At 39.1% G+C, this 17,278-nt stretch overlaps 1 protein-coding gene across 1 annotated transcript in view; it reads right to left on the bottom strand.

Annotated features, from left to right (window-relative positions):
* LOC111140943 (chromosome unknown C5orf42 homolog) overlaps positions 1–17,278 on the bottom strand; it is a 135,293-nt gene that overhangs the window by 9,645 nt on the left and 108,370 nt on the right. The window contains exons 41-46 of the mRNA XM_022493213.1: positions 17,062–17,146; positions 12,671–12,673; positions 11,891–12,055; positions 9,638–9,668; positions 8,972–9,103; positions 171–336 (exon numbers count right to left, since the gene is read on the bottom strand). Of these exons, the coding sequence (XP_022348921.1) occupies positions 171–336; positions 8,972–9,103; positions 9,638–9,668; positions 11,891–12,055; positions 12,671–12,673; positions 17,062–17,146 (582 nt within the window). The remainder of the gene's footprint in view (positions 1–170; positions 337–8,971; positions 9,104–9,637; positions 9,669–11,890; positions 12,056–12,670; positions 12,674–17,061; positions 17,147–17,278) is intronic.

The raw sequence follows: 17,278 nt of genomic DNA, 5'->3' as shown, positions 1-17,278 counted from the left end.
AGAATACCTTGCTACATTTTGTTAATTAACATTTTCTGACAAGTCAAATGGTGACATTTCTATCTAATAAAAAATGTATCCAAATTATGTTAATCCTTTTCTTGAATATTTGCCAGGGAAAACTGCACATATTCGCTGCTAATCCCACTGCCCCGATCCTGCATACTTACTGGATTGCTCCTTGGGCAGAAAGGGTCATGTTCTTGCCCTCTCTTCTCTGCCAACTGGTTTAAGTACTCTGCCATTCTTTCCTTGCGTTTTCTTTTCATCCACACCTGAATTTCTCTTCTTTCCTTCTCAGTTCTTTGTGTTCGTCTACCAGAAGAATGCTGAATTCTGAGAAATTTAACAGGCAGGGCATCACTTAATTTTACATTTTTTATGGATCTAAGTAGTATCACAACTAAATACAGTTTATTTGGAAAGGGATTTTTTTTTAAAGATTTTTCTGAAGTAATTTCTACACCCAACGTGGGGCTTGAACTTACAACCTTGACATCAAGAGTCACACGTGCCACTGACTGAGCCAGCCAAGAGCTTTTTCCTGTTCTCAAAAAGCAGTACACTCATGTCTCTATCAACTTGCTCCAACCTGTTCCCTGAAATCCACTGAAAATGATTTCAGAAAGCTCACCTCCACCACCAACAAAAAGCTCACCAATAGCCTCTTCCTCCCACTGTACTTCTCGAGAACATTTAATACAACTGGCCCTTCTTTTCTTTGTTAAACTCCAACATGGGTCTTATTCTAACTCTGAAAACACTGTGCAGCCTCCTACGTTGGCTCCTTTCATGTCTGCTCCCCTCTTCAATATTAATGTCTTTAAAGGTTCTGTTTTGGACTTCTTCACCAATCATCTACTCCTGGAATACCTCAAACACTTCCAACACATGCCACAGAGATGACTTCTAAACAGCTGCGCTTGAGGATCTACCCTTGCTTTCGTGCCCATGCCATACTTTCCACAGGCTGACCTGAACTAATAACTGGGCATGGCGGGCATGTTATGGCTGGCCCCTTCCTGCAAGACACAGGACTCCTCTGGTGGGCCATGCTGATGGATGTCCACCACTGACCCAGCTGAAACATTCCTAGAACACCATACTGCAACATTGCGCTTGCTTGACCCTCTCCCCTCCTCCTTCCCTCTCCTCCACAGGCTGTGATAACACACTGTGATCTGATGCTTCCCCCACTTCTATGTTTTCCGCCCTTTCCCCTCACAGGCCTTTCTCCCAATAAACGTCTTACACATGCCTTCTGCTTCTCAGATGACATGAGCAGACATAGTAGTACTAACGAATGGTCCGAAAAACAGGTGGTGTGAGGCAGGGTTTGGGACAGACTCCTTACCCAGCAGGAGAGGAGAACATCATCCTGAATGGAAGGTCACTGATACAAACAGTATGGTTTACACTGAAAACCTGCTTTTCCTTCTGGAAATGTGGATTTGGTATGTGCTAGGAAGAGGCTGCCTACTCGACCAGCCCCCAAGAAAAACTCTGGGAACTGAGGCTCTATAAATGAGTCTCTGTGGTGGACATTATCTCATGTGTGCGGACACAACCTGCTGCTTCAGGAACTGTGTCCTGTTGAGACCACACTGGGAGAGGTTTCTTAGGAACCTGTGCCTGGTTTCCCTCAGAATTCACTGCATGCACTCCACTCCTCTTGCTGGTTTTCTTTGAATTCTCTTGTTGTAATAAATTGTGAGTATGACTCTATGAGTTCTGTAAGTCCTCCCAGTCAATCAGTGAACTTAAGGTGATCCTGGGGACCCCTAACACAGGATCAAATCCACACTGGGACTGTAGTCTGACAGCTATCCCCACTTCCTCTGGCTCGTGCCCCTTTCTCCCTCACAGGTGTTTCCCCAAATAAATCTCTAGCTCACCTAAATCTCATTTTAGCATTTGCTTCCGGGATGACCTAAATCTAATGTGCCAATATTACTGAATATTCTCCTAACACCTTATAACAACTGAAACTACATTCTCTATCTTGCCAAAGAAATCCCCATCAACTCAGTCACCTGAGCGTGGAGGCTGATGCAGGAGAAGTGAGAAAATCATTCTCACTTCCTCCAGGTTTACGCACGATTATTACCCCACACGCTCCATTCTGAACCCCTTCATCTTTAGACTACTAAGTAAGACCTCCCATTGGCTCCCATTTCTAGTTTAAAGCCCTTTGCTGACCCCTTACTGCTTACAGATAAGAAATGGGTGCCTTTGGTCCCGAATCTACAGCCAGCACACCCAGCCAGACCCTCTCTCTCCTTCTACGACATAACTCCAGTCACATCTAACTCCCAGCCCACTTCTGATCATCACTCCTTGGTATTTTATATTCTTGCTGTCTCGAATACCCTTTCTATTATTTATAAGCACCACGAATTTCTATCTGTGCTTTGGAATACAGCTCAAACACAGTAACTAGGGAAGCTGCTGCATTGGACTGACTCTCTCCGCAGCTCCCATAGCACACTGATATAACCTGGCCTTATGTCACACTGGTTTTATAGTTCTATCTCCATTCAAAAATACAAACCATATTTTTATTCTAAACTTGATACTTAATACATTATTGATGAAATAGTCATAACATTCATAAGGTTGACTCTCTTATATAAACAAGCCAAGAGGTATACGTATCCCAAGGAAGCATTAGTAGAAGAGCCAGACTTTATTCTATCAGGAACCAGTTCTTGGATCAGGACACGTTGCAAGGAAAAAAATTTTAACCTAATATTCCAAGAAAAGGCTATTAAATATGTATTCTAAGGATTAATATTGAGGGCAAAGTATTATGGGGCGCCTGGGTGGCTCATTTGCTTAAGCGGCTGACTCTTGATTTTGGCTCAGTTCATGATCTCAGGGTCATGAGACTGAGCCCTGCATCAGCCTCCACGCTCAGCTCAGAGTCTGCTTGTCCCTCTCCCTCACCCTCTATCCCTCCCCCCCACTTGCATGCATGTGCATACACACACGTTCTCTCTAAAAATGAATGGGTAAATAAAATGTTAAAAAATATTTAATTACTTCTAAAAAAAAAGGATTAAATTTATGTTGTACTTAAAATGATAAGAGCTTCCAGGGAAGAGTAGGAGAACCCTAAGGCCATCTCATCCCATGGACATGACTAGATAACACTCATATCAGTGTAAATAACCCAGAAAATGATAAAAAACTGGAAGAACAAACTCCATCCACAGCTAAATGTAGAGAAGATGCCATATAAAAAAGGACAGGGTGGGATTATGGACATTGGGGAGGGTATGTGCTATGGTGAGTGCTGTGAAGTGTGTAAACCTGGCGATTCACAGACCTGTACCCCTGGGGATAAAAAGATATTATATGTTTATGAAAAATAAAATTAAAAAAAAAAAAAAATAAAATAAAATAAAAAAGGACAGGAAGGGTGGAGACTCAGTCAGAGGCTAAATGGAACCACAGGACTGTCTGCTGGAGGGAGGGATGCTGTGGGCGTGCAGTAGGGAGAGAGATAGACCGTTACTCTGAGGAGCCCACACGGGAAGGATGACTCCCCACAACATTTGGCTTTGAAAACCACAGGGCTTGAATTCTGCAAGTTCTTATAATCAGAAAGACTTAAACCCTGGAACTTTAAAAATAAGCAGGCTCAGGTCTGGGAGAGCCTGGAGGGAGAGAGGAAACTGAGTCCCTGTCCTTAGAGAGCACAAGAGACAGCCCTCTGGGATACAGCAGAGAAGCAGCAGTTTGAAAATCTCCTGGGACATAGGGGAGGGAGGTCTGTTTACTAACCTCAAAGCATGTGTTGGAGGGGCAAGGATCTTTGGGAGACTTCTCCAAGAACAAAAGACCTGGCAGGCACCATTTCTGTCCCCGGCCCCCCAGCCTAGACACAAGGACACCGGCAGGAACAGCACAACACTGACACCTTCTAACTAACTTGCCAACAGTACATCTGCTCCCATGTTTTCCTGCAGACCCATCGCCTCCAGTCAGGATTCCAACTCGCCTCCAATAGCAAACCTATTCACATCATGATAACAACACACATCCCAGCCCAGTGCACTCCTGTGGACTTGGCTCCTCCAATACGCTCTTGGCCAGAGCCCATCTGAAGCCGTGTGACAAGCCTGGCATGTGCAAGCAGCTCCAACAGGAGCCAGCAGCATTCCAAAGTGACTCCTGCTCCAGGGAGAGAGAACACACACAGTGATCAGACCGCAGCCCCAGTGGCGGAGTAGAGGCAGACAGCTGATCTGATTACAGGCCCCGCCCACCAACAAAAGCTTCTCTGGAGACAACAAAAGGAAAGAACCCTGCACTTCAGTGCTCCTGCATCTCTGGCAAACACTTGGTCTGACTCAACTCAAGTCCAAGGTGACCCCAGACTGGCCCACAAACAACCCAGGGACCACACCCTGTCCATAACAGGTAAAGAAAGACGTTATAGACAACTGGACTGAAGGAAAAAGTGGCTCAGCCACAACATCAGGGCACGTGAAACACAGAGAGGAGATGCCCCTGAAACGCCAGGTGCTGGTGATCAGGGCCACTGCACTGCAGGGCGTGACAGCACCTTGTCTTCAGAAGGCCACTACTTGCAAGGCAGGAGATACAGCTGACTTCCCTAACACAGAAGAACAGTTACAGAGAGTTAGCCCAAATGAACACAGAGGAATATGTCTCAAATGAAAGAACAGGACAGAGTCACAGGAAGAAACCTATGTGAAATGGACATAGTAATATGACTGAAAGAGAACTTAAAATAGTGGTCAAAAAGATGCTCTCTGAAAAAAGAGTGAAGGACATCAGCAAGACCCTTAACAAAGAGATGGAAAACATAGAGCCAATCAGAGATGAATAACCCAATAAATGAAATTAAAAACACAGCAGATGGAAAGAATAGTAGACTAGAGGAAGTAGAAAAATGGATCAACAACCTGGAGGACAGAATAATGGAAAGCAGTCAAGTTGAACCAGTAGGAGAAAAAAAAGTAATACAAAATAAAAACAGTCTTAGGGCCTCAGCAACACCATCAAGTGTAATAACATTTGCATTATAAGGATCCCAGAAGGAGAAGACAGAGAAAAGGGAGCAGAAAATTTACTTCGACAAAATAGTATCTGAAAACTTCCCAGCACTGGAGAGGGAAACAGAAATTCAGATCCAGTAGGCACAGAAATCCCCCAACAAAATCATCTCAAGGAGGTCCACACTAAGACACATAGTAATTAAGATGGCAGAAAGTAATGATAAAGAGAATTTTTAAAGCAGCAAGAGAAAAGAAAATAGTTACATGCAAGAGAAAAGAAAATAGTTACACACAAGGAAAACCTCATGAGGCAATCATATGATTTTTCAGCAGAAACTGGGCAGGTCAGAAAGGAGTGCAATGATATATTCAAAGGGCTGAAAGGAAAAAAAACCTGCAGCCAAGAATACTCCATTCAGCAAGGCTATCATTCAGAATAGGAGAGATAAAGAGTTTCCCAAACAAACTAAATTTAAAAGAATTCATGACCACTAAACCAGCCTTATAAGAAATGTTAAAGGGGCGGGGGGCGCCTGGGTGGCTCAGTGGGTTAAGCCCCTGCCTTTGGCTCAGGTCATGATCCTGGAGTCCTGGGATTGAGTCCCACATCAGGCTCCCAGCTCCATGGGGAGTCTGCTTCTCCCTCTGACTTCCCCTCTCATGCTCTCTCACTCTGTCTCTCTCTTTCTCTCAAATAAATAAATAAAATCTTTTTTTTTTTTAAAGATTTTATTTAATTATTTGAGAGAGAGAGAGAGCATGAGAGGAGAGAGGTCAGTGGGAGAAGCAGACTCCCTGCTGAGCAGGGAGCCCAATGTGGGACTCGATCCTGGGACTCCAGAATCATGACCTGAGCTGAAGGCAGTTGCCTAACCAACTGAGCCACCCAGGCGCCCCTCAAATAAATAAATAAAATCTTTAAAAAAAAAAAAGAAATAAAGAAATGTTAAAGGAGACTCTTCAAGTGGAAAGGAAAAATTGTAAGTAGGAGTAAGAAAAGTAGGAAGTCCAAAAATAATAAAAATAAGTATACATATAAAAATCAGTCAAGGAACTCACAAAATAAAAATAAAAGGATGTAAAGTATGACACCATACACCTAATACATGGGAGGTGGGAAGAAGAGTAAAGAATGGGTTCAAACTGAAGCACCTGCCAACTTCATACAGACTGCTCTATGCATAAGATGTTACATACAGGGGCGCCTGGGTGGCTCAGTGGGTTAAGCCTCTGCCTTCATCTCAGGTCATGGTCTTAGGGTCCTGGGATCTCAAACTATTCCAAAAAATAAAAAAGGAAGGAAAGATTCCAAATTAATTCTATGAGGCCATCCTTACCTTGATACCAAAACCAGATAAACATACTACCAAAAAAAGAGAACTACTGTGGCACCTGGGTGGCTCAGTTGATTAAGTATCTGACTTATTTTTTTTTAAAGATTTTATTTATTTATTTGACAGAGATCACAGTAGGCAGAGAGAGAGGAAGGGAAGCAGGCTCCCCGATGAGCAGAGAGCCAGATGCAGGGCTCAATCCCAGGACCCTGGGATCATGACCTGAGCTGAAGGCAGAGGCTTTAGCCCACTGAACCACCCAGGCGCCCCAAGTATCTGACTTTTGATTTCAGCTCAGGTCATGATCTTGGGGGTTGTGAGAATGAGTCCTGCATTGGGCTCCATGCTCAGCGGGGAGTCTGCCTAAGATTCTCTCTCTCCCTATCCCTCTGCCCCACCCCGTCATGCTTTCTCTCTAAAATAATAAATAAACAAATCTTTAAAGATTTTTTTTTTTTAATTTCACAGACAGAGATAGGCAGAGAGGCAGGCAGAGAGAGAGAGGGAAGCAGGCTCCCCTCCGAGCAGGGAGCCCGATGCAGGGCTCGATCGCAGGACCCTGGGATCATGACCTGAGCCAAAGGCAGAGGCTTTAACCCACTGAGCCACCCAAGCGCCCCTAAACAAATCTTTATAAAGAGAGAATTACAGGGCAATATCTCTGATGAACAGTTGCAAAAATCCTCAACAAAATATTAATTAGCAAACCACAGTATTAAAGCATTAAAAAAATCATTTACCACTATAAAGCGGGATTAATTCCAAGGATGTAAGGGTGGCTTAATATCTGCAAACCAGTAAATGTGATAACATCACATCAACAAGAGAAAGGATTAAAAAAAAATATGATCATTTCAATGGATGCAGAAAAAACATGTGACAAAGTATAACATCCATGCATGACAAAAACCTTCAATGAAATAGGTTTAGAGGAAACATACCTCAACATAATTAAGGCCATATATGAAAAACTCACAGCTAATGTCATACTCAATGGTAAAAAACTTGAGAGCTTTTCCCCTAAGATCAGAACAAGACGAAGATGTCCATTCTCACCACTTGCATTCAACATAGTACTGGAAGTCTTAGCCACACAATTACACAAGAAAAAGGGAAAAAAGCATCCAATTTGGCAAGGAAGAAATAAAACTTTCAGTATTTGCAGATGACATGATACGATATATAGGAAATCCTACAGACTCCACCAAAAAACTAGAACTGATCATTGAATTCAGTAAGATGTGGAACACAAAATCAATATATAGAAATTCATTACATTTCTATATACTAGTAATGAAGTAGCAGAAAAAGAAATTAAGAAAACAATCCCACTTATAATTACACCAGAAATAATAAAATACCTAGGAATAAACCTCACCAAGGAAGTGAAAGACCTTGTATTCTGAAAACTATAAAAACTGATGAAAGAAATTAAAGATTATGCAAACAAATGGAAAGATAATCTATGTTCATGGGCTGGGAAAACAAATATTGTTAAAATGTCCATATTACCCACAGCAATCTACAGATTTAATGGAGTCCCTATGAAAACACCAACAGCATTTTTCACAAATGACCCCCCAATGTGTATGGAACCACAAAAGACTCCAAGCCAAAGCAATCTTGAAAAAGTACAAAAGTTTAAGTATCACAATACCAGATTTCAAGATATACCACAATGCTGTAGTAATCAAAACAGTATGGTACTGGCATAAAAACAGCCACACAGCTCAGTGGAACAGAACAGAGAGCCCAGAAATAAACACACTATTTTATGGTCAATTAATTAATTCATTCATTGGCAAACAGGAAAGAATTTGCTATAGGAAAATATGGTCACTTCAACAAATGGGTTGGGAAAACTGGACAGCAACATGCAAAAGAATGAAACTAGACCACCTTCTTACACTAAATAGAAAAATAAATTCAAAATGGATTAAGGACCCAAATGTGAGACCTGAAACCATAAAAATTCTAGAAGAGAACAGGCAGTAATTTCTCTGACATGGATTGTAGCAACGTTTTTCTACATGTCTTCTGAGGCAAGGGTAACAGAAACAAAAATAAATGACTGGGACTACATCAAAATACAAAGCTTCTGCACAGCAATAGGAACAATCAACAAAACTAAAAGATGACCTACCAAATGGGAGAACATATTTGCAAATGACATGTCCGATAAAGGGTTAGTATCCAAAATACATAAAGAATTTACACAACTCGACACCAAAAAACCCCCAAATAATCCAATTTAAAGGTTGGCAGAAGACATGAACAGACATTTCTCCAAAGAAGACATCCAAACAGACAACAGACACATGAAAAGATATATATATGTATAAATAGTAATGACAACAAAAATAAAAATAAAGTGATGAGACCTTGGGAAAACTCCCAGGATATAGATGTGCTGCTGTATTAAATACACCAGTCTGACTAAGGTTGGGGAAAGGGAGCAATGACACATAAACATCACAAAAAGTATTTATGAAGAAAAAAATGAAGTTTTGTGTTTGTTTCATAAAAATCACATTAAAATATGGTCAATTTTTAATATTCCTGAACCATAAGCATTTTAAATGAGTTAAAAATGATTTATTCAAAGATTACCTGCAGATACTCTTAGCTTGTTGTTCTGTTAAACCGAGCTCCTCCCTGGAAACTCCGTCTTTTGTTATAAGGTCCTCAATGATGTCTCCAATATCAGTTAACCCAGTCAGCTGGAGTGGATCTACTGAAACGCTTCATTTTCAAATCCAATTTGAGAAATATTAGTTAGTATCTACAGTTTAATTAATCAAAAATGAACATGTAAAGTTTAAAAAATGAACATGTAAAGCGATGTCCTCTAAGAGCATAAATGAACACAAAAATAATAAACACAGATCTAATGTTCCTTCTACTTTCCAGGAATCCTCAGCAAAAGTCTAATCATCAGTCATTGATGACTTCTTTTGTGCTCTTAAAAAAGTGAACCTATGGCTCAGGAGAGAACCTCTACCTGTCCAGCTTGCTGAATACACGCGCAGTAAAGGATGCAGCAAGCGCAGTCTACTGCGTTCTAATTACCTGTGCTGAAACAAAACTATAAAGGATATAATAAAGCAATCCTCAGCTTCTTAAAACACCCCATTCCCAATGAGAATTATATTCCTTTCAGTCCATGAAAAAATATGTAGTGTAGAAGCTCACATACACATGAATAACAGAATTTCTGAAACACACAGTTTATACCCAATCTTAAGTAAACCTGTGAATTATTCTGAAAATACTTACCTCTCAAATAACTCATCACTGTTATTCACACCTTAAAAGAAAAGAAACATTATTAATAAAAATTTGGGGTCAATATTTTTTTTCTACTGTCATCTATTAACCTCTTTAGAAATTATATAACCAGAAATTAAAATATTTTAAGCCTCCAAATAGGTTTAAAGATATATATGTGTAATTATTTATCCTCCTCTTAAATGTGCTATTTGATAGTGTATACTCTGCATTTTCAGATGATTACTTTTCTATCCAGAATACTCTGAATACTTTAGGAAGTACAGTCCTTCTTCGCTTAGTACACAGTTTAAAATACTAAAGTGTGGGGCGCCTGGGTGGCTCAGTCCTTAAGCATCCGCCTGGGATGCTTAAGGGTCCCAAGGATCCCAGGGTCCTGGGGCCTGCTTCTCCCGCTCCCACTCCCCATACTCGTGTTTCCTCTCTCGCTGTCTCTGCCAAATAAATAAAATAGAATTTTAAAAAATAAACATAAATACTGAAGTGCAATTTACTGAAACAACAACAACAAAACAAAAAATGTTCTGATGATCTAAAAGTAATACATTTAGGAAAATATCTAATTTCATTCAAAGAAGCCATAACTTGGAAGAACAGGACCCAAAAGAATAATTTTTAAACCTTGTCCAATATTAACCACATGTCTTTAAAGCAAAACACCTAATCTACTCAATTTTTGATACATTTAATCCTCAAGGAGAATTGAGTTACTATGGGGGAAAGTGTTCTGGACACCTCTTCTCAAAAACATTTCCTTGTTAAGATCTCATTAGATGAATCCACCCTGACCCAAGACTTATACATCCACATGTTTTTAATACCAATTTTGCTTTCCTAAGCACATGTTATTTTGTTTAATTTATTAATCCTCAAATCAAGGATTTTACATATCTTTGTTTTCAGGGTTGGGGCATTTGTGAGGTTTTAATAGCAATTAATTCAATTTAACTATTTTTTAAAGATTATTAAAGTAGCATAAGCAGTAAAAAAATGCTTTTTTAAAAATGGCATAGTAGAAAAAAAATGGCATAGTTTTTTTTTTTTTTAAGATTTTATTCATTTATTTGACAGAGAGATCACAAGTAGGCAGAGAGGCAGGCAGAGAAAGGGGGGGAAGCAGGCTCCCTGCTGAGCAGAGAGCCCGATGTGGGGCTCGATCCCAGGACCCTGAGATCATGATCTGAGCCAAACGCAGAGGCTTAATCCACTGAGCCACCCAGGTGCCCTGGCATAGTAGTTATTAAAAGAAAAACTGCTAAGAAGCTCGCTTTAAGTCTTGTAATTTTTTTCTCTAAGTTATTCCTAGATTCCAACTGTATTTTGGTCGTCATCCTATGGGGTTGATCATTTCCACTTCACAGAGTTGTGGAGATTGAGTGCAGTACCTAAAGCACCTAGCTGAGAACCTGTTTGATTCCTGGAGGTTCTCAGTCATCTGTAGCTTTTGCTTGACTCTTATGGCGGAGAGCTGATGGATGAGGTTAAAGAGGTTGTAGAGGGTTCTGACTGCTTATGCTACTTTAATAATGACAATAAAACATACTATAAACACTTAAAAATTCATCATTTTTGACCATCAATAGCTGAGAGAGAAAAAATATTTCAAAGCCGCTGTCAGTAGCCCATGTATTGTATTTAGTATGACCTATTATTCATATGACAAAATGTGTTTGTTAGGACTAAAAAGTGCACTTTTAATTGCCAACTCCAAATGAAATAGAATGAAAAGTGGCACTAAACTTGTCTAAGTCTCAAAATTCTCAACTGTACAACTGAGATATTAATGGCATCCCCTTTGCAGGCTAGGCTCACATCAGGGTCAATGCACGTAAAGCAGCCTTATCTGGAACATGGCAGTCTCCAGAAACTACAGCCATTATTTGGTTTCATAATTAAAACCCGAGGTTCTCAATATTGGCTGAGTCTGAATTTCTCAAGTTTTATAAAAATCAGATAGAATAGTAAATCTAGTTTCTCTATATTTAACATTAATAAATAACTTGGAGATGTAATCATACATCTTATTAGAGATAACGATACAGGCTTGCAATAGATCTTAGGAAGATGATAAGACAACATAGTTCTTCAAGCAAATGGCACAGTTTTTAACTTCCCTCCCTTGAAATTTATAAATATTGCAAAATGGCTTCACAAATCTTTCACAACTGTGTTCCAAATAAAATACTCTTCAGTAACAGTATACGGGAAAACAAGAGCGTAAATGAAAAAAATGAACAGTACCAGGAGAAGTTGTATTCTGGTCATTGAAAAGGCTGAGAGCTGAGTCAGCAGAAGGAAACACACAAGTTTTCTGACTAGAATGAGTTTCTGTCACTGAAAATTCAGCTTCTGAAGTCTCCTCTTTGTCACATTGAGCATCCTTATTCATATGAGTCAGGAAATGTACTAATCCAAAGTAAAATGGTTGAGGAAGAAAAGCAAATGGGAAAAAAAGATACAACAGTTAACACTTTCACATGGCAAAAGATGTATCAGAAGTTTACAATATATTATTTTGAAAACTTTCTATTCTATAATGGAATATAATTTAATAGATTTAAAATTTAATCTCCCCCATAGTAAAACTATTAAATTTACTATCAATTTCAGAAAACATGGTGGATGAGTTAGACAGTCTCATGCTCTGTTATAAAAACACAGAAGAAATGTTAAATTAAAAAAAATAGATTAATATGCAACCAAGCCTTGTAAATAAAGAAATCCCCCAGTCCCAGAAAAGAAAAAGGAATCAAAGCTGGGCAATATATGGGCAATGATGCTGGGATAGTCCATACAAAAAGGAGATAAATTTTCTGTCATCTGCAGTGGAGAGAACTGAGCTAACTTCATATGGCCTAGAGCACTGAAGGATAACTCTGTCCATAAAACGAGAATAAGAAAATTGGAGAACCAGCAAAGAAGTTTTCTATCTGCCTGAATAACAGATGGGAAAAAAATAAGTCAGTTGAGAAATCAAAACCTCTGTTGTGCCACAATCAGGAATGGGATCTGAATTTATACTCTCTATGTACTAATAGCAACTACAAGCCAAAAATGTATATAAAAATTTGCCCCCCAAATTTTTCTACTTCAGTGGATCTCAAGAAGCAAATATAAAACCATATCAAAGGCGAGTATATACAACCGAGCACAACTCCCCTAAAGATAAGTTCATGATTAAAAAAACAAAAACCAAAAAACAAAAAAAAACAGATTGCACAGGGCACCTGGGTGGCTCAGTGGGTTAAGCCGCTGCCTTCGGCTCAGGTCATGATCTCAGGGTCCTGGGATCGAGTCCCGCATCGGGCTCTCTGCTCAGCAGGGAGCCTGCTTCCCTTCCTCTCTCTCTGCCTGCCTCTCTGCCTACTTGTGATCTGTCTGTCAAATAAATAAATAAAATCTTTAAAAAAAAAAAAACAGATTGCACAAAGAAACCACCATAAAAGAGAGCTGTATGCAGATCTGATAATTGAGAATGTACACGCATAAAGTAAAACAATCTGAAAGGGCATAAAATATTACTAAAATCATTAAGCAGATAAAAGAAGACAGAGAAACCATAATAAAAGAACAGGACAGGGGCGCCTGGGTGCTCAGTGGGTTAAGCCTCTGCCTTCGGCTCATGTCATGATCTCAGGGTCCTGGGATTGAGCCACGCATCGGGCTTTCTGCTCAGTGGGGAGCCTGCTTCTCCTTCTCTTTCTGCCTGCCTCTGTCTACTTGTGATCTCTCTCTCTCTCTCTGTCAAATAAATAAAATCTTTAAAAAAAAAAAAAAAAGAACAGGACAGTACATCCAGCAAACAAATTTGAAAAAGAAATAAAACTTCTAGATAGTGAGAATATATTTTAAAAAATTAAATCCTATAACAAAGATATAGAAGAGAAAATTATGTTGTCGAGATCTGAGGACATCACCCTAAGTACATCATTGAGAGATAAAAAGGTGGTAATTAATAGTTAAGAGAAAGGGAATAAAGTGAGAAGGTCCAACATAGTTCTAATAGGTGTTTTAGAAAACAGAACAGAAAGAAAGAGGAGGAAGCAATACTCCAAAAGAAAATGGATGAAAAATAACCAACATTAAACCTGCAAATTAAGTAATCATTCCGACTCTCATTTAGAATAAATTTTAAAAGTATATACACTGAGGACCCCTGGGTGACTCAACCAGTTGAGTGTTTGACTCCTAATTTTTACTCAGTTCATGACTTCAGGATTGTTAAATCAAGACCAGCACCAGGATTCTCTCCCTTTTCCTCTGCCCCTCCCCTCACTGGAAAAAAAAAAAAAAAAAAAAAGCTCTTAAAAAATAAATACATAAAAATGTTTAAACTGAGACACACTTGTATCAAAAATACAAAGTAAGAGAACTTTAAAAGCAATCAGAGATAAAAACAGTAACTGGACAGACCACACATAGGTAGAATAAACATGGCAGTTAGAGATGTCCGTAAATAATGGAATATTATCCTTAAAATGCTGAGGGAAAATGAGCATCAACTTAGAATTCTGTGCTCATCTGTAAGCCATCACTCACAAATTGTAATAAAATTAAAGATATTTTCAAAGACTAGGAGAATTTACCACTCACATGTTCTAGATGGAAGAACTACTGAAGGAAGGAAGAAGGAAGCAATTCTCAAGAAAGCAAATACAAAAAGCAATTGCGAGCAATAAAATCAGAGAATAGAAAATTTTGTCAGAGAGCATCTCACGCAATAAGAGTAAGTATTATTTCATAAAACTCGTGTTTTGGTTTTATACAGTTATAGTTCACATATTTACATTATTTGAGTTACAAATTTTTTAAAAAGAACCAACTGAAGGCAAAGAAACTGGAAGACATGGGAGACAAAATGGGAGGGTTAAAAACAAAGATCTAAAATACTAGAAAACAATATCAGGGAAGATAAAGGGGAGCAAATCAGTGTTAAAAGCTCTAAAGTCAGGGGCTCCTGGGTGGCTCAGTGGGTTAAAGCCTCTGTCTTCGGCTCAGATCATGATCTCGGGGTCCTGGGATTGAGCCCCGCATCAGGGTCTCTGCTTGGCGGGAAGCCTGCTTCTTCCTCTCTGCCTGCCTCTCTGCCTACTTGTGATCTCTGTTTCTGTCAAATAAATAAAATCTTAAAAAAAAAAAAAAGGCTCTAAAGTCAGGGTGCATGGGTGGGTCAGTCGTTAAGCATCTGCCTTTGGGGTCTCAGGGTCCTGGGATCAAGCCCCGCATCAGGCTCCCTGCTCGGCGGGAAGACTGCTTCTCCCTCTCCCATTCCCCCTGCTTGTATTCCCTTTCTCGCTCTCTCTCTGTCAAATAAACAAATTCCTTAAAAAAAAAAAAAAGCTCTAAAGTCCTTATATTGTTTAGGAGGTAAATATATTTGTCTTAAATTTTAATTCAATTATGAATGTTCAACATTCAAAAATAATCACTAAGAGGTTAAAAATAGAATGTGTAATTTCTGAACCAATAGAGAGGAAAAGAGAGAATACAGAAAACTCAATCCAACAGAAGGAAAGAAAGAAGCTCAAAAAGTAAAGAAAAAAATACATAGTAAATAGGAAGCACAAAATAAGATTATAGAAATAAGCACAAATATATCAGTAATCACAATATCCATACTTACATTTGATGATGAAGACACACAAATTATTTTTAAAAATGAAATCTAGTTAACATGCTTAACACAATTACAACAACATAATCACTCAGCTTGAAAATAAAGGAGTATCTTACAGAAAATACAGGAGAGAGTAAAATATGTTAAATGACCCCATAAAGATTCAATTAGCAAAATCTAGATTCTGAAAAGCATTTTCACAGCAAACATCTATGTTTCTTCAACAAATAAACTGCAAGGGGAAAAAGAGACTAAAATACCAGAAACTAGAAAATGTGGACAATTTAAAAGCTTGATTAAACATATATATGTATACAGAGAATCTAAAGCTTGACTGAACATACAGACACACACGCGTATGCATGCGCACACCCACATACAGACTATACAAAGCTACAGAAAATTCATATTCTTTTCAAGTAAACATTTACAAAAACTACACATCCCAGGGCACAAAGGAAATTTTTGTTTTTAAGATTTTATTTTGGGGCGCCTGGGTGGCTCAGTGGGTTAAGCCTCTGCCTTCGGCTCAGGTCATGATCTCAGGGTCCTGGGATCTAGTCCCATATCGGGCTGTCTGCTCAGCAGGGAGCCTGCTTCCCCCTCTCTCTCTGCCTGCCTCTCTGCCTACTTGTGATCTCTCTCTCTCTCTGTCAAATAAATAAATAAAATCTTAAAAAAAGAAAAGAAAAATTAAAAAAAAAAAAGATTTTATTTCTTTGGCAGAGACAAACACAGTGAGAGAGAGAACACAAGCAGGGAGAGTGGGAGAAGGATAAGCAGGCTTCCTGCTGAGCAGGGAGCTCGATTCCAGGACCCTGGGATCATGTCCTGAGCCAAAGGCAGATGCTTCACTACTGAGCCACCCAGGCACCCCCACAAAGGAAATTTTAACAAACATCTAAGAGTTGCTATTATCATACACTCATCTAATCAAAATGCAACGAAAATGAGAGTAAGTTAAAAATATAGTCGAAACCGCATAATATTGAGAAGTTAAAAATCCCTTTCATGAGCGAAAGAAAACATCTTAATACAAATTACAAACTAGATCAAAACAACACCAAAACATGGTGCATATCAACACTCTTGTCTGTGTCCCTGCAGGAACATGTTTAGCTTCAAATACATATATTAGAAAAAAAGAATGAAGTTAGGAAAAAGTCAACAGTTTAAGCCCTCAAAAACTGAAGAAATAATAGAGCTAAGGGGTAGAAATTTATGAAAAAGAAAATTAAATGACAGAATCAAACCAAAGTCTGTTTAAAAAAAAAAATAGAAAACTGCATTAAGTTGCTGACAAGACTGAATTAAAGAGAATGTAGAGATAAACAACTATAGGCACAGTAGAAATTTTTTTAAGTAACTACCCTAATTTCATTCTTTCAGTAAGAAATACAAACATATTCTATTTCACCACTGCCTGGCCATTTAACCAGAGCCTCAAATTCCAGTTCCGCAGTTGACCGGGGCAAACAGCAACCTCAGCACCAAGCTCTGTGCAGCCCTCAGCAAGCGTGTGGTGGGCAGTGCCCCACTCTAGGAGGCTGGGCATTGGATTCTGGGGTGGGGTGGGGGTCGGGGAATGGCCTGGGTGAGAGCCAATCACATTATCACATGAATAATCCCAATCTAACAAGGGACTATGGGCTTCAGCTCACGAATGAAAACTATTCCTAGTTCTGTAGCTCTCAAAGGCCAATGCTTATTCTTTCAAAGCAAGGCTTCAGTGTCCTCTACCAACACTCCCCACTCCACTCCCCCACCATCCCACCCCCACCTGTAACATACACACCTTCAGAAATGCCAATGGCTTTTGAAGCCAATGTTTTTTCAGATTCAGGACTAGAAGACAATTCAATGTGATCTTTAGGTTCGACCTACAGAAAAACACACAACAAAATACTTAAAAATTTTATAGTTTGATAATTTCACAATATTGTTAAATAACCTTTTAAATATTAGGGTAATGTACCTTTTAAATATTTGGGTGACAATGAAAGAAATGTGAC

Source organism: Enhydra lutris, unplaced genomic scaffold (assembly GCF_002288905.1).
Source record: "Enhydra lutris kenyoni isolate GAN:26980312 unplaced genomic scaffold, ASM228890v2 scaffoldscaffold5, whole genome shotgun sequence".
In the NCBI taxonomy this organism is placed as follows: Eukaryota; Metazoa; Chordata; class Mammalia; order Carnivora; family Mustelidae; genus Enhydra; species Enhydra lutris.
The sequence above is the reverse complement of the archived record's forward strand: the minus strand, read 5'-3'. Positions and strand labels throughout refer to the sequence as shown.